Raw genomic sequence first — 22855 nt, 5'->3', positions numbered from 1 at the left:
TATATATATATATATATATATATATATATATACAGTACTGTATATACATATTATGTAGATCCACAATGAAAACGTGGATAAGATAAATCTTGATAAAATCACACAGTGACTCTATTAAACAACTTTACTCGTGTCTCAATTTTGTGTGTGTTATATCAAGTGGTACAGTAGTCTCAAAGATGGGGGATATTAAGGAAAGAGAAGTGTAAAACAAGTGAATAAAGTCATTGAAAAAGGACAGCAGTAAGTAGAAAAATCCACTAAAACTGTCTCATATCCCCATCTTGAATATACAGCACAGGATATCCTCAACAAATTCCTTATCAATTAGTTTTTAATTACAGCACAGTATTATTGCATCAAGTCACAATAAATAGTACTTTCATAAATTTATACTGTATATCAGGATGGTAATGCTTGTCAAAATCTTAATCTTTCACCAGTGTAAGTGATGTAAGAGGCTTTTGTAAGTGAATCATTGGAAGAAAAGCATTTACAAATTTAAGGAATAATTAAAATGAAGACTTGGTATCTTTTCCAGTGCTAGTTATATGTTATCATGTGATATTCATTCAAACTTGATATCAGTCTTGTTAAATAAGTTACACTTCATTTAGAATAATTATTTTCATTCTATTTATTTTCTCTCTCTTCTTTCTACTTGTTTTGAAGTTTTATTTTCTAATTTCACTTCTCCAAGTAATTTATCTCTTTCAGTTTCTCTTATTCCTTTAACTATACTTCTGTTATCTGTATTCTTTATATAGTTTATGTTACTTCTTGGGTGTGTATCTTGACAATGAACTGAAGTTCTCGGGCCATTGTGAGAAGAAGGTATATCAAGCAACTAAACTAGGGACTGTCAGTTGATTGAAAATATCCAAAGGACCACCAGTCTGGTGGCCCACCAAACTGGTGGTCCTGTAAGGGTACTACTGTTTCGTTTTCTTCATCAGGGAAGGCCAAGCTCACTCACAAGTCCTTGAGCAATAGTGCTTGGCCTTTTGGCCCCCCGACTCCAAGAGTGAGTGATTACCCTAGCAACAGTAGTCCTCCAGCCACGGAGAGGACACATGATGACCTTGCATCTAACAAGGGCTTAGTGAGTGTCACTTTACCACTTTACTGTAGTGTACAGAAGTTTATTATTATATTGCAAATTCTATGTCTTTTCCCTCATTTCACCATTTGGCAACCTTTTCACTCCACAAGGGGCACGAGACAGTAAACAGCTGGTAGCACCCCATGCTCCTCCTCATTCCCCCTCCTATGCTCTGTTGGCTAACTGCCGACCTTATGATAATTATTTTCTTAATTTTTTGCTCAGTCTGCATGAACAATTGTGTGTACATGTAGTAGAGAAAGAGAAAATGAAGATAATTACGTATATCTACCAGAAATTATGTGTTGAACAATAACAATTCTAACAGCTGAGCCTCACCCGCTCTGAGTGCTACTGGTGGCATTTCGGTCAGTTGGTGACTTGGCTACACAATTATGTGCCATCTCCACAGATATTATTCCTCGTTATCCCTTGTTTAAGATATTATTTCGTGTTTCTGTTCGCTCAGTGATCAATTCACTTGGTGATCTATTTTTCAGGAACGCATCCCGATCGCTAAACAACGGATACCTACCTACTCAAGTTTGTTAGGGGTACGGTCAATTGAATCACTACATATATTTTTTGGGGGGGCCTTTTGTGACTGAATTTCCCACATTTTTAGTGGGATGGCATGTTAATATTTTTTTTATGTGTTGTTAAATAGAGGCACAGTTTGCCTTACCGGAAAAGTCGCATTATATACTGAACATTTTTCACATACCCTCAGCTTATGGACTCTTTACATACATGTGAGTTATGGTGTCAAGATCTCTGAATGTTCCCTCTGGGATAAAGGAGACATCGTTGCCATGCAGAGAGAGGATCCTGAGTGCCCTGAGGCCTAGAAGAGAGTCCCTCTCCATACAGCCAAGTTTGTTGTAAGACACAATTCTGGAGGAAGAAATCTTGATTACAGTTCAACATCAAATTATTGATGTGTGCAAACATTATCATGTAGGAACAAAAAAAAAATACTGTTGTACTTCAAACCTGAAATTTCCATGTTTATTTCAATTTTTTGAAACTTGAACATTCTCTCTACAGGTTACTTAAAAAGAAAAAAGTCTAGATGATGAAAATATGCTCATTAGGGCAATGCAAAGTAGATAAAAAAAATGTCTAGATGATGAAAATATGCTCATTAGAGCAATGCAAAGTAGATAAAAAAAAAGAGTTCATACTCACAAACTAGATAACTGGGTGAGTTCTGAGAATGTCTTATTGGAGAGAATTGTAATCTGATTGTTGCTGAGATCACTGGGAGGAGAAAAAGCATTAATTAGAAAACTTAACATTATTGAATCAATTACCCAATACAGGCAAGTCCCTACTTTTTTATCTACATCTCATTATTATGTATGATACTGTACAGCAATTCATAAAAACAAAAAATGGAATGACAACACTGCTACTGCAACCAAAAGAATATTTGATATGGAATTTGACAAAGACAGTGGCAGACAAAGAAGTTGGGAAAGATTGCATTGTGAACAAGGATGTGTGGAATAGATTAGGATTATTTCATCGAGTATGTATTTAGAAAGGAATAAATAGAGGGTTGAAAGCAAGAAAAAAATGCATTTGAAGGGAATCAATAGAGATAAGTGAATAAGAAAATAGTATTCACATAAAGCACACTGTGGTCGAGCGCAAGGTGTTTTATAGTGAATGTAGGTAAAATGAGAACCATCTGTCTTTAATATTCAAATGGTGATACCTTTCTGGGAACTGAGGCCAATGGGTCCATTATACTACAGGTACAGTACTACCTTTTATCGAAACAAATAAATAAATAAAAATAAAAATATGAAGAGGTCATCATCAAACTTATTTTGTTATTAGATAAAATTAATTTTACTCTAATTCTTTATTCAACTAGAAATACAAGTAACTGTACTGTTAATATTATATACTTACAGTCTTTTGAGAGCCTTAAGATGCTTCAAACGCTCTGGATCAATCATTTTTATTTCATTCACATCCAGGTATCTACAAATATTATAGAAAACCACGTAGATATTAGTAATTTTATCATGAGACCAGGGGTAGATATAAGTGGGAATCGTGACCTTCACATAATCACAATTTTCTTTTGGGATTTTAAATCATATTTGGCTTGCTGTATTATTGCAGCTACCTACATATACAATGACTTGTTGACTTGATTTTTGATGTTACAGTACAAATATGGTTTACAGAATGTTTTTAGAAATACACTGATCATTTCTCCAACTCTCATTATAAGTAGAGTATATAGGCACATAACTCATCAATAATGTATTAGACATAAATCAAGGTTTGAAACTAAAACAGTATACTATACTGTAGTAATATTTCATACAAGCTTCTTGCACATGCCACTTTACATGTCTTGTGGATCATGTTGAAACTAAGACATTTGAATGGAGCTTGAGACTAGGTAGGTTAAGGGAATGTTCTAAGCTAGTGTACATATTAAGAGAGTTGTGTAAAAAACTCTCAGAACCCTTTAGTATCTTGTTCTGCAGGAATACAAATCAAAAAGATTTCTAATGCCTGGAAATTAGCATACAATATGTGAGTCCTATCACCATTGCATAATAATTACAGGCTTAACCTGAACAATATGAAAATTTTTTAAGAGAATACCTGTACTACAGTACCTATACTGAATACCATGATAGATCTTCTACAATGGAACAACATTGTAAAGGAGTGCAAGTATGCAGCCTGAATATTCCTGCTAGACACAGATACTGGAGTTACTTGATTATGGTCACAGATCCTAAAATATGGTGGCAATATCGAAAACATAAACACGTATTGTACTGTTACTTTGCTAAGGCATTTTCCAGAATACCCCATGAAAGGCTGAAAATTAAAATAAATTAAAAGGATATGGAATACTGCACAGTTTAGGGGAATATACTACCACGGATTAGTTACTATCTTTAGGGTCATAAACATTGTGTGATGATCGATGGCACGAAATTGCCAAGTGTACTGCAAAGTAGTTGCTATGACTGAACTGATGTTTGTCTGTTTCATATACAATATGATATGCCAGAATGTATTCACTCTTCCATAAAAATGTTTGCTGATGATACTAAGTTACGGTATTCAAGGAAATAAAAAATCTAATGGACTATAGAACATTACAGAACAATCTCTATTGGTTGCAAGCATGGTCAAGGGAATGGATGTTGAGATTGAACACTGTGAGATGCAAGAGAATGTACACCCACTAAAAAATTATTCGGCACCCATGTCATATTGTATCAAGCCATAAGGGTGCCGAATAATTTATTAGTGGGTGTACATGTATGCATAGTGCATGTATACATGTGTGTGTGTGTGTGTACAAGTATCATGTACACCCACTAAAAAATTATTCGGCACCCTTTCGGCCAGTGCCGGATTAACCATGAGGCACCTGAGGCACTGGCCTCAGGCCCCCCGACTCTAAGGGGCCCCCAAATCCAAACTTTCTCGAAGTTGAAGCATATAAAACATGAACTTCGTTCAATGATGTACTAGTAACGTCTCAATTTTTTGTCTCTTATGAACATTGAATGTGTTATTTTGCAGAAGCTTAATAATTATGAAATCATTGATAAATTTTGGTATATTTTGTTCTTGCTATATATATATATAACCTTGAGGGTAGGGGCCCCCAAGTTGATCTGTGCCTCAGGCCCCTATTAAGCTAAATCCGGCCCTGCTTTCGGCGTGATACAATATGACACTTGTGCCGAATAATTTTTTAGTGGGTGTACCTCTGTCATGCTAATAGTAATAAATCCTATCACATGTCCCATCATAATAAAGGCATTGCCCTAACTGAAACGGGATGTGAGAAAGATATGGGTGTTTATGATAGCAATGGACTGAAGTTATCAAGATCATAGAGAGAAAAAAGTGAATCTTGCTAATAAACTCCAGTTGTTGGAATAATACGAAGATCATATGCATAGATGGTCTGTCTTTAACAGAGATTTTCAAAATTGCACCAGTACAGCACTGCTACCTCACATGGAGTATTGTAATTCTGCTTGGTCTCTGAGCTATGCTAAGGGCTGTCAATTGACTGAGAACATCCAAAGAAGGGCGAACAATCTGGTCCTGGAACTCAGATACCCAATTTACCAAGAGACTAGAACATTTACTATTGCCTGGTACCTTATGTATACCACAGCAGGGCCAGGAGCAAATTAATACCTGTAGAAATTTATAAACCCCTTCAAAGGAAATTACTCAGTCAAATGTACATATCAGTGGTCAGTAAATGGCTGTTCCACACAATATCACAGCCTCAAGTTAAAGAAGCTATCAGTACAGAAAACTCTCAAGAGTTAACTTCTTTGGAGTAAAAACTAAGAACATGTGGAATAAACTGCCATAGAATGTTGTCAAAACTCCATGTGAACTCTTTGGAGTCTGGGCTTGATAAAACTGGAACATGTTCACGTATATTTAGGCGCCTATACATTCCTAGTACCTGCCAAGATTACATAACAGAGAAGTGACCAACTGCCCAACTGGTTAGTGAGCTGACAAGTGACAAAGAGGATAAAAAGAAAGTGTTCTGCAATCTCTTAACTTAAAAAAAAAATTTCCATTGGAATATCTGGTCTAATTTTTCTTTCACATAAATCAAAAGCATATATGAAGACTGAGATGATATTTAGATCAAAATCATTATCACTTACAGCTCTGTAGTATCAGGTGGGATGCCTCTGGGTATCTGTGAGAGGCGAGCCCTTGAACATCGGACAATTGTGCCTCGACACTGACACTCTGGTGGGCAGTATACAGATCCATTGCAGTCTTCTTCATTACCTTCACCTGCAGGAACCAAATAGGTTTCTTTGGCAAAGTATATCTCTATGTTACAGAAAGACAAAATAGTCAATATATCACATTAAGTATCGGTAATGATTAATAACCTAATTGGGATGAAGAAATGCTATCCAACCAGAGGGTAAAAAATGCAAATGACACTAATTCATTGAGATTCATCATCAAAGTGTATTTTACATCATCTTAACCATCTAAACTACAATAAACCTTGCAATCATAAGAAGAGACATACTAACCATGGCAAGTGAGAAGCTGTGACAAAACCTTTGTAACTGGAGTATCTCTGAGTGTCGCTGGAAGGTGGCATGTTGGAGGGTTTGATTCCTCTCTCTGTAGTGACCAGTCAACTAACCAAGAGGCTCGACAATCACAGTTTAATGGGTTGGATGACATATCCCTATTAGTAAATGTACCAAAGAAGACAAATTATTAGATATTTTTGTATATATCCTAAAACTAGGAAAAATTCATATTACAGTACAAAGTATTGTCTGTGTTATGCATCAAGAAGAAATATGTAAAGTGCAAAATGAAATCCTTCTTTTGATGAACGAGTTAACTAAAATCACACACACACACACACACACACACACACACACACACACACACACACACACACACACACCAGTGACCTCCACCACCAAGCACTGGAAAGGTTTGGCCGTGGACTACTTCACCACACTCGCCATCGCCACCTCCTGCCACCTGCAGCCCCCCACCCAACACGCGCAGTCCGCCACTACAACAAAATTCAGCCCATAAGAGCCCGCACCGATATATATAAGAACAGCACCATCCCATCTATTGTTAAAATAATAAACAACTCCTGATTTATGTACTGTACAGCCCTGTAAATGTATTCAATGCATATTATAACATTATGTCTATGTCAAATGTAAGTCTGTATATTTTCAGCCACCGGCTGCAACTCTATTAATAAACCGTTTATCACGCACGCACGCACGCACGCATGCACGCACACACACACACACACACACACACACACACACACACACACACACACACACACACACACACACATACATATATATTTACTGGCTCAATAATTTCTGAAACAATTAAAATGAACCAACCAAGATTTATCTCACATGATAAATATATTTCAAGAATTTTCAAATTAGATATGGATGGCTTGGTTTGTCTTTTGTCAGAACTGATATAAGTAGTCCTATATTCTTTAACCCAAAACAAATGAAACCATGTTCTTTATATGGAATTTAAAATTTCATTTATATTTTTTTGTACATTTACACTTAATTTTACTTTGCCTCACCACCAGATTTGCATTCAATGCATTACAATGAATGCATCAGAGGAAAAGATGCCCCAAACTTTCATTTTATAAGAACATGACCTCATTTAGCAGTTTTACTTCATTTCCAAAATATGTTAAGATCACTGCAACAATAACAATCCATTTATAAATAGAATGAGTATAATTAATACCCATAAACAGTAAAGCCTATTATGGTAAGATACAATAACAGCTAAAATAAACATAATACAGAAAGTTTATACATTATGAGAGACCTGGAAAAGAAAAACAACATACAGGGGTACTATTGCAACCTACTCTGAGAATATGGATACGTAACTAACTCCAATATAGTACATTGTACAGTATTATCATTATTTGCATTTGATATTTTCTGCAAATAGCATACACTACCATCATTATTGCACAAATTTGTGCATCCATCCATACTTCTGCTAAACTCTGTGCTTAAAAGCAACTAAGTAATCAAGACAGTTTAACTTTTAGTGCACTTACAGATTTGTAAGTGTGGGTAGGTGTTCTATGATCTTCCTGGAGAGGCAAGATATGTGGTTTCCGGATAGGTCACTGAAAAAGAAAATGGAAATCCAATTTTTCCTTCAACTACACAATGCATGAAGGACTATTTCTCTGTTGATTCTATGACAGCAAAAATATGAGTATTTGGTACTTCCTTATCATAAAGATAGAGGAGGAAAAAATTCATCCACCATTACAAATGAGCATCTTCAACAGAGGAAACAATCACAACAGAAGTATCTAACAGAGGAAACAATCACAACAGGAGTATCTAAGCATAAGAACCTGTTTTAAGTTATTATTTAGTGTGGTTAGGAGAAGCACATTCATTCACTAGTTAGCATAAAGCTTTTAGGGCAGGTTTACTAACTAATTTCCCTACTAAACATCAAAATGTTCAAGTGTTGGACCCATTGTACAGCAAAATTAATGGCCTGGAGGTTTCTTGAGCTGATGTATGTATAGTACAGTACTTTCTTGAACAAAATGGTTTCACATATATTATATTGTGCTACATCCAGTAATTTGATTGTTTTCTTCTGAGAATAATGTTATACTGTACCATATAATTTTAAATTTTGTTGTTGTTGCTATAGCCATTTATCAAAAATTAAAAATCTAATGCCTGTATATCAGTCAGGAGTTTCAATAGTTGAAGTCAGTCAGCTGATTACGTACTGTTTTTTTTTTACAGGTAAACATTGTAAAGTAATATTGTAAGAATTAAATAAACTGTACTTCAACAAGTGAGCAAAATTCATGCTCATTCATCTTGAAAGGGCGAGTAATTGAGCATAACAGTGGGCTTGTGTAGCTAAGCACAAAGCAGCTCCCCATCACCACAGCTTGATGAGTAGTTATGTTTGTATTTCAAATGGACAGACCAGGTGTGGAGGCCCAGAACCTATCTTGTAGGGGAAAAATGCCTTTGCCCCTACTACTTCCCCTTCATGCCTACAGTAGGTAGTTTAGTTTTCCTTGGTACTTGAAAATAATCTTTTAACTCAATAGCTGTGCAAGTATTTCATCTGCAATTTATTAACAAAATAATATAGATATTTTGTATGAACATTCTGCAGTGATATAATAAAAGGTGAAGCTTATTACATAATTAGATCTCGCTAATTTTTATTCCATCTTAGTTACAGTAAAAATGATTATCAGCAGGATCCTCCAAATCCCAGTCTGACCCCCACTTTGAAGAATAGTGCTGCCTGATGATGGTCATTATGAGGCAGAGGCTCAAGTCAGTTAGTATAATGCACCCAAAAGATCACCTCGTGTATAATACCCTCCTTAAATACAGCACCACGTTCTCCTAGGAACATTTACAACAAGAATGGCAAGCACTACATCAAGAAAAAGCTATGAGTCGCCTTGCAGGCCCGCGACTTACAGCTGGGTCAGGGCCCTGAGCCTTCGCACTACGCTCTCAGGCATCTGTACCAGTTTGTTGTAGGACACATTGCTGTAACAAGAGACTTTAAGCTTAGAGCTTTAAGAAATAATTACTGGATCTCAAGGGCGTTGACGTTGGTTAATTAATACTATACTGTATTGTACTAGGAAATCAGGAAAGTGGATCACTGGTAAAGAAATCCAAACCATTCTATCATATACAGAGTGGAGAGAGACAAGTTGTATAATATGTAGATATGTTCTGTCTACAATGATTCACTGATGCATCATTTTCACTGAAGTGAGTAAGTGTATATTGTAAAATGCCTCAGAACTAACCCATCTAATGAATACCATCCCACTAAATCTAATCAGCAAAATATCTAAAAGTACTGTAGTATTGTATTGTAATTGGAGTGACAATTATTACTGTGGTACCTGCATCAGCTTCTCCACTCCTCCGCAAAAGCACCAATCTAAAAAAGCATCTGCAAATCTTCAACATGTGAAAACAAAGCCAAGATCTACAGCCCACACTGCAGTACTCACAGGTGGGTTAATGCCCTTGTACCCCTGAAGAACTCAGGACTTAAGCTAGTGAGACGGTTATGTGACAGATCCAAACGATGCAGGTCCTTTAGCCGCTGGAAGCTTGAGGACCCATCCAGAGAAAACAGCTGGTTGTAGCTGAGATCTCTACAGGTAGAAAGAGAAAATGTTATTCCACAAAATTCATATGAAATGAATAATACATAATATAATTCAACAGGATATAAAAGAACTGGCTTTAGTATAGTACTCTTGAGCAATAAATTCCAAATCTGTATGATGCAATGGGACTTCTAAGGTATATACTCAAATTATTTTCTGGTGCAAAAATGATGTGCTGATTTAGACTCTTCATTCAGATATCAGCTTCATGGGGTGACTCACAGAGTAGTCGTGACAGCAGGCAAGTCATTTGGTACCGAAGTCAGGTCACGTCCTGAACAATCCACCCTGGTGCCTTCACAGCGACACTGAGCGGGGCACAGGTCAACCTCATCACACCGACCACTATATTTGGCCCTCAATTCACTAGTACCTGTTTTATGAAAGTGGAGGTACAGAAGAATGTAAATCGCTGGGTCATCTTCATTGAGATTTTTAATACTGTAAAGGTATAGGGCCGTTTATCTGGTGCCCCAGTATCCGGAATGCTCCAAAAATTGGCTATGTTCTGGAACAAATGATTTAAAATGAGTGCAAAATAATTTCCATGCCGAGCGGGGATATTGCCAACCATTCTCAACCTGTTAGTTGCATATTATGTTATGGTTATTTTTTAATTTGTAATTTTGGGTTGATATACAATCTACAATTTTCTTCAATTTCTTTATCCAGTTTACATACACACTCAATCTTATGCACAATAAGTGAGAAAAAAAATTATCATAAGGTACAGTATAAAGTACAGTATTTTTCAACAATATATTTTTTTAATCAGTTACATGCACACACAATCCTACATACCTAAAGTACAAAAAAGAAATACAAAATAATAATCATGAAGTATAATGTTTTACGTATCTGCAGGTTTCCACCGTGGAGAGGTTGGGGGTCTGGATGCAGCACTGTTGCTAAGGACACTGTTGCATTTGTAAGGCAATTGTGATGCAGTGTGTATAGTAATTTGCATTATTTTTGCTCTTTTTATGCTTTCATTATTACTGTACAATACAGTACTACAGTATTTATTTGCTTTCGTTTTTGCTATTTATATGACTAATATTTTAAGTTTTAATGTTACAGTGTAACAGTTAAAGCTACTTTTGGGGGTGAATGTAGTGATCTGAACTGAGGCTTCACAGCCAGTTACAGAAGGTTTATTGTATAATTTGTACATTTTAAGCCTGGCCCTAATAAAAAAAAAAAAAAAAAAAAAACCTACCCTGTACCTGACAAGTCCCAAGCATGCTGGATAAATGGTCCTATACCTGTACCTTTAAGATTCATTAATCATAGTCAAAATTTAAATAATTTTGATATCTTATTAATCTTCAATACAGTACAGTGGTCCCTCGGTTAACGAACTCAATCCGTTCCAGCAGGTTGTTCGTTAACCGAAAAGTTCGTTAACCGAAACCATTGTTTCAATGGGTTTTTGGGTAATTGGTTCCAGCTCACCGAAAATTTCCTAAATTCAACTAAAATGGTAGAAAATTTCACTTACTTTGAGGTGTGTACTGTATGTAGAAGGCTCCTGGATGATGATGATGGGAATTAGAATGGGGGTGGAGGAGAAGGAAGAAGAGAAGGCATTGGGGTGGAAGAGAAGTCACCCCAAGGCACCATTTCACCCATAAAATTTCAGTTCTCTTGGTGTATTTCAAGATTATTTTCTTTAAATCAACACTGCACTGCATTATATATTGTCAATATGTAAAATATATTTCAAAATGACCAATAATTTGCTTGGAAACATAGAAAAAAAGCGTTTAGTTGAAGAGAGTCTCAAGCAAGATGTTACCTCCACTAAAAACAGAGAGAGACTAACGCCTGTCTGGTGTGTTAACAGGCTGGATGGCACGCCAGAAACTAGTTTCTTTACCTTCAATTATGTTCAATAATTGTTAAAATGACTAAAAAAGTAATTATTAAACTTTTAAAATTATTGAATAGTATAAACTTCTTGATATTTACTAAAATAGTAAGGAATTTAAGCCCTAGAACCGATTAATGTATTGGCGGACTGATACTAAAGCTGGTTGCCCGGCCAGTGCAAGCGAAAACATGTTGAGGTCGGTTCGTAAGAAATTCGTTAACCGAATTTTTGTTCGTTAACCGAATTGAAGATTCTTATTGAAGGCAGTTCGTTAACCGAAATTTCGTTAACCGAGGCGTTCGTTAACCGAGGGATCACTGTATATATTTCACATTATTTTTTATAGAGAATTATTTTTATTAGCCCTGAAGTTATGAAACTATATTACTCCTTCAAAATCAATGTCGAATGTGCAACCAATTTCAACATTCCTCATTCTTGATAATCATAAATTACTATGGTAACTGAAAGTAGATCAATATTCTTTATTCTATTAAATTTATTAAGATTTAATACTTTTTAACACATGTACCTAATCTCCCACCAGTTCATGAACATTAGGGTAACTTACACCAAATGTCAGTTAAACCAGCATTTTTTCTCTCTTGCAAAGCTTTTGTTACTGTGGTGTAATATGACTACTGTACCTATTTTTTTTTTCATTTATTTATTTTTTTATGGGGGGGACTGAACAAAAGAACAGGAATAGCTAGCCATACATCTATTGACTGGGGGAGGTGAGATACAGGTATACCTTTATATCATATTGGCAGTATGTGACCTTCATGTACAGCCCACAGATCTCTGTAGTTAATTCTAGTCAAACTGAAATAAAAAATTCACTTACATCTAAAGCTCTCTGGCCTAAGTCTGCCAAAGGGCTTTCTGGATAGCTTGTTGGGCTCTTGGCAGCGTGCCCCTGATGTCTCTATGGGATTTTCAGCCAGATAAGCTCCCAGCCATGCTAAATTACAGTCACACACGAACGGGTTGGCTCCCAAGTGCCTGCAAGCAAAATTAAAATTACTACCAGTACATACATTCATATACATTTCATTTCTGGAATGGCATGTGTCAGTTTAGGAAAATGCCATGTTCACCAATTTGTGATGAGCTTAAACTGCTATTGCGAAATCCACTGACTTATAATCTGAGACAGTTATGGGAAGTTTATACCTTTACACTACTGTACTGTACAGTACAGTACAGAATTACACTTTTTTCTAGTAGAAGAAAAACTAGTGGTACAGTACAGTACTCCTCAAATCATCTATAATTTACCACAAGAGCTGTAATTCCTGTTAAATGCATTGGAATGCTATTGGCTTCTACCTGTGCAGAAGTTTGATAAGTGTAGCCAAAATCTCCCAGTCCTATTGGCCACACCAACTCATAAACCCACACATGAAGAATATTCGAGTTTAGTCCAACAACAAATAAGCAAAAACCAGAAAGGAGAAGGTATACAGTATCTGCTCTACATAAGTACTTTTCTTTACCCAGGACTTTTCAGTTTCATGGATCATGTCAAACATACTAGCGTAAATATGTCTTTGAATGCAATTTTCCTGCTGACTTCATGACTCCCAAAACAGATACTTTTTTCTTTGATAAATAATTTTCAAACCTAACGTAACGTAACGTGAGCATTATAAAAGAATATCTTAGAATTTTCTCCTTAAATACTGTATCTTTGTCATTTCTAAATTTTCACATTACAGGTATATGTAAATATATTTACATATCCATATATGTAATACAATACTAGATAATATGTAAAGTGTTATGTTCTTTTCCATTTGTCACTTTCCACAGAAAACCTAACCTAATAAAAGTACCCGGTACAGTAATATCTCCGTTAGCTGGAATCCCTCAAACTTGGAACTCTCCGATAGCTGGAACTGAAATTCTCTCGGAAAATTGTTCCCAAAGCTGGAATTTTCCGGAAAATTACGGCTTTGGGAAAGATTTTCCGAGGGGCACATTCTAAGAAAATTCCAAGAAAATTTTTCCGATATCCGGAAAATTCTGAGGATGGGGCAGTATTTTTGCGGGTTTGAGAGATGAAAATCAGGTGCATTTTCTGGAAATTCCGAGAAAAATTTTCCGTCACCCAGAAAATTCTGGGATGAGGGATATTTTTCCGGGTTTGAAAGATGATGTAATGGGCAATTTCTAGAACTTCCGAGAACATTTCTCTGTTACCGGAAAATTCCCGGGATGAGGAATTTTTTTCCGGGTTTGAGAGAGTCGTCTCGTTACCCAAAAATCTCTCATTCCCGAAAGTGCTCTGCACCAATTGTTCCGGCTTATGGGGATATCACTGTTTAATATGTATTTCAAAAATAATTTATCCTGAAAAGATTTATACTTGTGGAATCAGTATATATATATATATATATATATATATATATATATATATATATATATATATATATATATATATATATATATATATATATATATATACAAATAAAGCGAGAGCACAACCCGAGTCTTTAGCCTCTTTGTAAAATTAAAAGTTTAATCACTTACATGGTCTGGATATTTATGAGTGGGCTGAAGGTGCCGTTGTTGAGGGTCATAATCTGGTTGTCATACAGAGATCTGCAAAAAATATGATTGCATTAAAATTGAAAATGTTAGGATTATACAAATACAAAATTATTATATCATCTATTCTGCTACGGTTAAGCAATTTTTTCGTGTGATTGCAGAATGCTGACTACAGTAGTATGAACTTAAGGCCTTGCTAGTTGCGCTCACTGAGACCTACTGTCACATACACAGTTTACACTGAAGCTGCGCCCTAGCCCTCAAGTTCCCCTAACCTTATTGTCGTAGTCAGACAACAACAGAGTTTTACCTCACAATTTTGAAATGTTGATGGAATAGTGTAATTACTAACCTGTTGCGAGCTTCAAGACTTTAGTTGTCGAAAAGCAATAATATTATAACAACAAAAGTCAAAACAGCCCCCTTCGCCCTCATGTACACACCAGACAGTGTTATTTTAAAGTTCGGAATAAATAAATAATCCATTTACTTATAAACTTTACTCTTCCACGTTTGTGTGGCATGGATCACGGGGTACTATCCTGATTAGTGTAATCCAGCTGTGTGGTTCTAGGAATGTATAAGAAAATATAACAGGTTTTTCTTTCTTGTTCAAGTAAAAAGTTGGCTGTGACTGTGAGCATTTAACTCATTCCAGAAAAACTTGCCCAGCAGCATCGTTTCAAATTAGTGTAGCTCAATTGGCCGATAATTGTTTTATATTAATCTCTGCAACTGTAAACAAAAGCACAGATTAAACTTTAATTCAGAGCAATCTTTATGGCCGTTAAAAACCCAGATACGAACACACGTGTGTGTGTGTATATATATATATATATATATATATATATATATATATATATATATATATATATATATAAACTACTGAGGTAAAATATCTCACTACTCCTTTACTAACGAAGATAATTAAAATATTATGGCTATTTCGGCTCGATTAGTGGTGAAGAGGATAAAAGTAATAATGTATATTACAAAAAACATCAGACATCCGTTATGATGAAATAATACAAGAGAAAGCGGGTTCATTGATATTGTTGGGATAACTATAACATTTAAATATGAACTTGTTCGAGAGGCTCTACAACAGGGCATAAACATAAAGCAAGTTAGATTCCAGTATGGCGAACTATACTCGTATGACTGAACACCCAACCGACTGATATGAAAAATAAGAGATTATACAGTACATGGGGAGAATGCGGTTTTGGGATGAAACAGTAGGGAGGGGAATGAGAGATTAGAACGTCTGCAATTGTCTAGCCCTAGCTTATACTATAATTGGGCAAGGGGGCGATAATATAATTTTATTTAACACCTCAGAGGACATTACTCAGTCAAGTGTTCATACCTGGAGTTGGCGGATGCCCGTACCACTTGGGGTCACAATATAAGGGTAAAGAAGCCACAAGTTCAGAAAACTGTCTGGGCAAACTTTTTTGGAGCAAGGGTTGTGAATTTTTGGAACAATCTGCCAAAGAGCGTTGTGGCAGCACCGAGTGTGAGCTTAATTCAAAGAACTTGACCAACACTGGCACACGTACACATACTTGCTGGAGCCAATACACGCCCAGAACTTGCCAACAGTGCGTAATAGAGACATGATTGACCGCCCAAGCGGCTAACGAGCCGGTTAGTGGTGAAGAGGATAAAACAGAGAAGCTGCAAAGATAGGGAAGGAAAGATGATTTTGTAGAGATGAGGAAGGACAGATGATGCAGGGTGTAATGAAGGAAGGGGGGGATAAGAATGGAAAGGAGTTAATATGAGGGTAGAAAAGGGAGAGGAGGCAAGAAAAGGGGGTGGGGAAGAATAAGGAGGTAAGAGAAGAGAAAAGGAGGAGGGAGGGGCAGGAAAAATGAAGTGCAAGAGAATGGGACGCGTGGCGTGATGGAGTGTCCGTCATCCTCTGGTTTATCAGGTGATGGTCTAGGGATACTCTCTCATTTACCACTGATGGGAAAATTACAGGGTGTTAATGTAACACTGTGTCAGGCCGCGTTCTCCGTCCTGAGAGACCAACACGCCTACGGTACTGTGGCACGACACACGCACGCACGCACGCACGCACGCACACAAACAAACACACACACACAACACACACCAACCAAGTACAGGAGGAGTGATATGACGGTACAGAGAGTAATAGAGTTACATGGAGAATGTGTACATTGTTAGAGAGACGCAGTGTAGTTAGCAGTGGCTTCCGACAATGACTACTGTAATAAACAATTGCCATTAACATTATCGTCATCATCATTATTATTATTACAGACAACTACTGAGCACTGCACAATTAAACAAAATATTAGTTATATTCATCTCTAAATTCGTGGACACTGAATTTACCTCTGGTAGATTCAGTGTCCACGACAGTATACTGTAATTATACCACAGTTTATTATACAGTCCTCCGATTTAAATTCTACAGGCTTTCGACCGTTTTGTGTGTGTGTGTGTGTGTGTGTGTGTGTGTGTGTGTGTGTGTGTGTGTGTGTGTGTGTGTGTGTATAAAGAGCATCACCATACACAACACATCATATCTCTCCTCCATTTAGAAAACCGACTTCTAACACGCTGGCAGCCTCCCTCAGTTACCCAGTGCTGGACGTGTGATCACGAATCGACGCTGTACCTCATTACCAATTTACCACCGCCGACGACACACCAACATAACCATGGTTGCGTTTCTAAAATTATCTAAAACATCGGATTAAAAGATTACTCTCAGAATTCAAATTAACTTAATCAGGGAATTAGAGATTACCAAGTGGCTTATTGGTGTCTGCCGGTGACGAATTAATGCTGGGATGGGGATGGTGATGTGAGGACAAGTACTTATGACCTAATTTCTCTCTTTCTCTCTCTCTCTGCCATGAGACTTGGTCGGCTCTTTGTATACAGCTTCTTTGTGTTTAGTACATATATTGCTAAGGAGGAGGCTAGTTTTATTAATAAAGCCGCTTTGAGGAAAAATATCTTTTCTAATACCGGCAACAACAGGCGGGAGGAAATTATTCGGTTTAAATGACCGCTTTAGGGAAGAGACCATTTCTACGTAGTGACTGAGATGATCGCAATGCATGTTAGTTAGTTCACTCAAGACAGACGTGGTGAAGTCTCAGTAATGCACCAAGATCCCATATAAAGGACGCCTTACTTGATCAGGCCTGATCTAGTGCGTGTGTTTGTAAGGCATCAATGAAAGAGTCACGACTCATGATGACACACACACACACACACACACACACACACACACACACACACACACACACACACACACACACACACCTTGTTGTTCCCAGAGATCAATACAGAACCAGACCGTTCAGGATACGAGACATGTTAACTTGGAATAATGAAACAGATCGTCGAATCTTACATCTACCTGATGATTGGTAAATGACAACTTGAAGAAAACTAACATTTCGGCTGAATTTCATGACAGCTGTTAGCCACACGAGTTATCTTAGCAATAACGGTGCTAAAGCTGCGTTCCTCAGGGCGCGTATATCATGGTTAATTATAAGGACATTCATTTTGACGCACGTCGTTTACGGAGCAGACTCGCGTCATGGCCAGCCACACCATTCACTTCTTCACTAGCCAAAAGCGTCAGGACCCACACCCTGAGCTGTTATTAGTGTCTCTCCTCGGGCAAATGGAGTTCCCCTGCCACGTAACACCCTTTTACAGGATAAATTATACTTATTACTGTAAAAAACGTGTATTAGAGACTCCGCTTAAAACCAGCTGCCATCGCTCAATCACCGGGGATCTAAGGCGGCCGACGATGGACAAAATGCAGGTGTGTGGACGGCAAATCTACGTTCCGGGAGATTTACAAGTTAGGGCGAATGGCGTGTTAAAATTCTCACCTGTAGTGTCGGCTGATGAATTTTTAAGATAACGGTGAGCAGTGTGTGGCAGGCCTCTGATGCTATCTGGGGGCGCGGGGAAGGAGGGAGGGAGGAGAGCATGGGGGGAGGGCGGTGGTGGAGGGGCGTTGATTGAGAGCAACAAGGCAGAAACAGAAGGGGTAATGTAGATAAAGAGTAAGGACCAACGAAAGATGAAGACACGGATGATGGAAAGGATGACAGAAAAGGGAAAAGGAATGATGAGTGGAGGGAAGAGTAAAGAACGATGGAAGAGAAACGATAGAGAGGAATGACAGAAAGTTTGAGGGACAGGGAAGATTGAGAGAAGAATGTAATAATGTTCAAAGATAATTAAAACAAAGAAAGAAGAGAAAAGACGGAATAACATAAAATGGAATTAGATGGAAGGAGAAAATGTAAGAAACAATATCTTATTCTAGACATCTGGTGCGGACAAACAAGGCCATGAAGACATTGAAAATACGACTGTCATAGTAAACAAGAACCGGGGTGGGTAAAACCACCAGAAACAAGGAATAAAATTAACAGATTTGAAAATTGCTCAGATTTTACAGTAGAGATGATGCACTAAGTTATGTTTAATAATGATTTGTTTGTTTACATTTTGTAATCAAATGAGTCTTGTACCAATTTTCATAAGAGCTAAAAGGTACACAGGACATGCCTTCACCGCCTGTGTTTACCAGTTGCTGTACCAGTGAGCTAAACCCTCATTTATCACAAAAGTCATGAATATAACTACCTCGAGCACAGTCATGTATGGGGGATATCACTTGGGAATGTGAGCTCTAAATTCCCTTACATTCACCTCAGTAAGGGGAAGGGGAACTGGTGGCGGGGGAGGAGACGGGCAGGTGACGTTACTGTAAGAGGAGGGAAAACCAATTGTGCACCAGCTTATCTGTGGTAGAGGAAGGAAGGGGCGCGATGTGTACCGTGTGTGCATGTGTGTGTGTGTTTATTCACTTCGCCAGCGCTGAGGTGTGAGGATAGTTGCCAAAAATCTAGGCAAAGTGAATATGGGGATGCTATAGTAGGTATAGCAAGGACGGATCCAAGGGGGTCCTGGGGGTCCGGACCCCTTTTCACCAGAAAATTCCAATACTATATTCTTATATGCAGTATTGTACTCAGGCGTTTTTGTATAGTAAAACGTATTTATTATTAACCTCAGAATATATCCTAATATCAAGTGCACATGGCTTCAAAATGCCCATGATATCTGTCAGATGTCAACAAAATTCGGAGGAGGGGGGGCTTACAGTGTAGTGGATTTCTCCCCTACAAACGCTGTTTGTCGCTGAGTAGCCGACCCCGCGAATTCCACAGTGTGTGCCTCGTGGTCTAGGTCAACCAGCGCCGCCCACGGAGCGGAGGTCAACTATCTACCCACGCCTACCTCCGCTATAAAAGACCTGACCTCGTGGTGACCTCTCTTTTTTTCTAGCTACAGCCGCAGCAAGCAACACCACCTCCTCCACCGCTGCCTGGCGGCCCTCGCTCCCGCCGGCGAGCATGGCGCCCCACAAGCTGGTCCTCCTCTGAGCACCCTCGCCAACCAGCTCTCTCTACATCACGCTTGTAACCACATTGCCACTTCCCAGCACCAAGCTGCATTGTACATCCAATACAATATGTATACAGTGAGCACATTGTGAGTTTCCTTTCTCCATCCCATCCTGAGTGTGAACCAAACCACCTGTTCCCCACAACAGCGCCCCTCCCCAAAACCCTCCCCCAGTTTGTTTATATTACAGCAGTCACCCCAAGGAGGATGGGTGAAGCTTATTATAGTTTTCTACTGAGGACAGACAATGGTTTTCTTTTGTTGCTGACAGCGTGAGGAGTATCAAGGAAGTAAGAATAATATTCTGTTTTTTTAATATACTGCAGGACACAAAGAATAAATGATAACTAAAACCTCACGAGACAGATAAATACATAGATACAGAAATATCTAAGAACAAATACAAACAAAAACAATACGTGATTTAGTTATAAATAAGCACTCCAATAACAAATATCTTGAAATAAATTCACTTTCAAGTTGTCGACGGGTGAAAAAATCAGTAATTTTTCACGTGTGCCTTGACGAGCGTGGCGCGTAGTGATGACTGGAACTAACCGATCAACCACGTCCTCCCCCACACTCACTCACTCTCCACCGCCTTATTGTTGCCCTCCCTTTATGGTCACTTATTTATATATCTTAAGTTCTTTCTGAATTCATTACTGAAAAGTAAAGAGTCTGAAATAATTGGACATATAAGTTTAAGAAAGGTAAATAATAAGTTAAAAATTGTCACAGTTACGCTGGGAATGAGAAACGCTAACTAATTATTTACATCAAAGATAAATGTAAACCACAATTATTGAATTCAGGTGATAGCTACTGATAAAAAAAAATATACATATATATATATATATATATATATATATATATATATATATATATATATATATATATATATATATATATATATATATATATATATATATATATATATATATATATATATATATATATATATGTTCAGGAAATAAAGAAAACCAATGCAAGACAATAGAAAGAAATCCTGTACTGGTAATAAAACAATTCAAGCCACTGTCCCCCAAGTGTTTGTAAGCAGCGCGGGTTGAGACGGGCCTAAGGACAGAACAAACCAAGGGAGCTGTAGGTTAATCCCTCGCTGACCCAGGAGGATTAAGAGAGAAATGACGACCGGAAATGATAAAACATTAATAAAAATAGATAGATCAGAATAAAGACATATCGAGATTAGGTAGGTGAATATACTTCATAGACCAAATACGACACATCGACAGGTGTTAAATTGTATAAAGTATTGAAAGAATGGTATACAAAGACATATGAAGGCTAACAAGGGTATTAAAGTATTGGTGACTGCACTTAACCGCACTTGAAAAAAACATCCCTCACGCGTGAAAAGATATCCATTAGTCAGGTCAGGAAAAAGCGGGCATTAGGAGTAGACTAAATGCAGCCTTAAAACAAGACAAATGACGTTAGATTTGAGACAAATCTTGTGTACACTTGGCAGTGCACTCGACACAGAACGTAAACAAAAGAGGGAGGCCAGGCGTACTGAAGGATGACTGCCGGCTGACCAGTGATACGTCACGGAGAATTACCAGTTTGTTGTTGCACCGTCGGGAAAATTAGCCGCTTTGTAATCTAAATCTCAGGAGTTGGAACGCGATACTCGGGGTAATCCGTGAGAAAACACGGGAGCCACCATCAAACGCGGGACGGGCTAGCTAGCCAGGGAGAAGAGGCACTCTGTCACGCTATACAATAGTCAACACCGTGAATTGAAAAAAAAATCCTATCTATCTCACCGGGACCAAGAGGTTGAGCATAGTTATCGCCATTCATATCATATTTGATGCTTGTATTTTCTTCCGAGATTCACAATGGGGGAAAAAATAAAGATAATTATAATAAACAAGTTAAGAAAACATGTTTAGTTATTCATTTCACAAACTACTAAAAGACTCTGCCAACAGATTCATATTCCTAAATCAGACATCCCTGACTCCCAGGACGATATCAGATAAGATTTACAATAAAAGCGGATTTTTTGTCTTCTAATTATACAGTAAGTGTTAGTGAATGAAACAGAAGTCGCTGCCCTCTTAAACATTAAGCGACAACTTCATAAGGTCTCCTTCGAATTCGGTTTCTGTGAGTGGAAGAAATGAAACACATTACGCTGAGCCAAAACTGTAGAAGGGAGAGAAAAACTTGCTCCCCATATACTGTACATGGCTCCACAATGAAGCTCAGACGGGTTGCGGTATCAATTTAATTTCAATTGTTTATTCCTTGATAGAGGAAGCGGGTTCCTAGTGCTGTCACTAGGTACCCCTGTTGCGGTATCATGATCAAACTGCCTCTGAAAGCTGATCGGCTTTTACACCTGTGTTTCCTACTCATGTTTTCTTTTCTCCCTTGCAGATGATTCCTCATCTTGAGTACGGGGCCCCACACCTCACTAGCCAGGACCCGCCACGTCAGATGTCCGGCAGATAACAGCAGCAAGAGCTGATGGGAGACAACATCTTCTTGGTTGAGTAACAGCTGGCTAGATCCTCGCCGTGTTGTGTCGCTCCACCATTCTGTTTGTCAGCCCACACACATTTGTGCTCATGGTCACGAACGATGTCTCTTGTCACTTGTACACGCCAGTTAACTTGAGAAGGTCTGAGTCTATATACAGAACGTGTGAAGGTTGTAAGATTTTTCTAATTATTTATCAAGAATTGCGAAACCACGCTGTTTGAAGACAGAGTTTTATGTCCTATTGAGACTTGCAAACATTCAAAGGTAAACATGGACGATAACGGTCACGATAATGGCAACATCTGAGCTATGGCGGACATCGCCGTACCGAGCACCTGCAGGTGATATGGAGGACCTCTAATGTTATGCAAGAGAACTTTTACATATATGATTCTATTAGCATCACCCTCAGTGTGTGTAGCCAGTGACAAAGAGGCGCAAGACTTCACGAACAGTTTATACTGACAGCATGGCCGCAGGAACTCCCAGGCCACTCCCCATCAAGGTCGTATCAGTTGCGAAATCAAACACTATCTTGGCACTATCAGAGCAA

The 22855-nt window shown here is 37.9% G+C and overlaps 1 protein-coding gene across 4 annotated transcripts in view; it reads right to left on the bottom strand.

Annotated features, from left to right (window-relative positions):
- Positions 1-22855, bottom strand: part of LOC121865336 (protein slit-like) — a 212428-nt gene that overhangs the window by 29167 nt on the left and 160406 nt on the right. For 3 of the 4 annotated variants that reach the window (XM_042364673.1, XM_042364676.1, XM_042364674.1), the window contains exons 12-22: positions 14278-14349; positions 12590-12747; positions 10092-10242; positions 9708-9854; positions 9157-9228; positions 7737-7808; positions 6181-6341; positions 5794-5929; positions 3023-3094; positions 2291-2362; positions 1853-1996 (exon numbers count right to left, since the gene is read on the bottom strand). In XM_042364673.1, the coding sequence (XP_042220607.1) occupies positions 1853-1996; positions 2291-2362; positions 3023-3094; positions 5794-5929; positions 6181-6341; positions 7737-7808; positions 9157-9228; positions 9708-9854; positions 10092-10242; positions 12590-12747; positions 14278-14349 (1257 nt within the window). The remainder of the gene's footprint in view (positions 1-1852; positions 1997-2290; positions 2363-3022; positions 3095-5793; positions 5930-6180; positions 6342-7736; positions 7809-9156; positions 9229-9707; positions 9855-10091; positions 10243-12589; positions 12748-14277; positions 14350-22855) is intronic. The other variant, XM_042364675.1, reaches the window with a different exon arrangement.

This window comes from Homarus americanus, unplaced genomic scaffold (genome assembly GCF_018991925.1).
Source record: "Homarus americanus isolate GMGI-L3 unplaced genomic scaffold, GMGI_Hamer_2.0 scaffold39392, whole genome shotgun sequence".
NCBI classification, from domain to species: domain Eukaryota; kingdom Metazoa; phylum Arthropoda; class Malacostraca; order Decapoda; family Nephropidae; genus Homarus; species Homarus americanus.
Note: the sequence above shows the minus strand (reverse complement) of the source record. Positions and strands in the feature narration are given on the sequence as shown.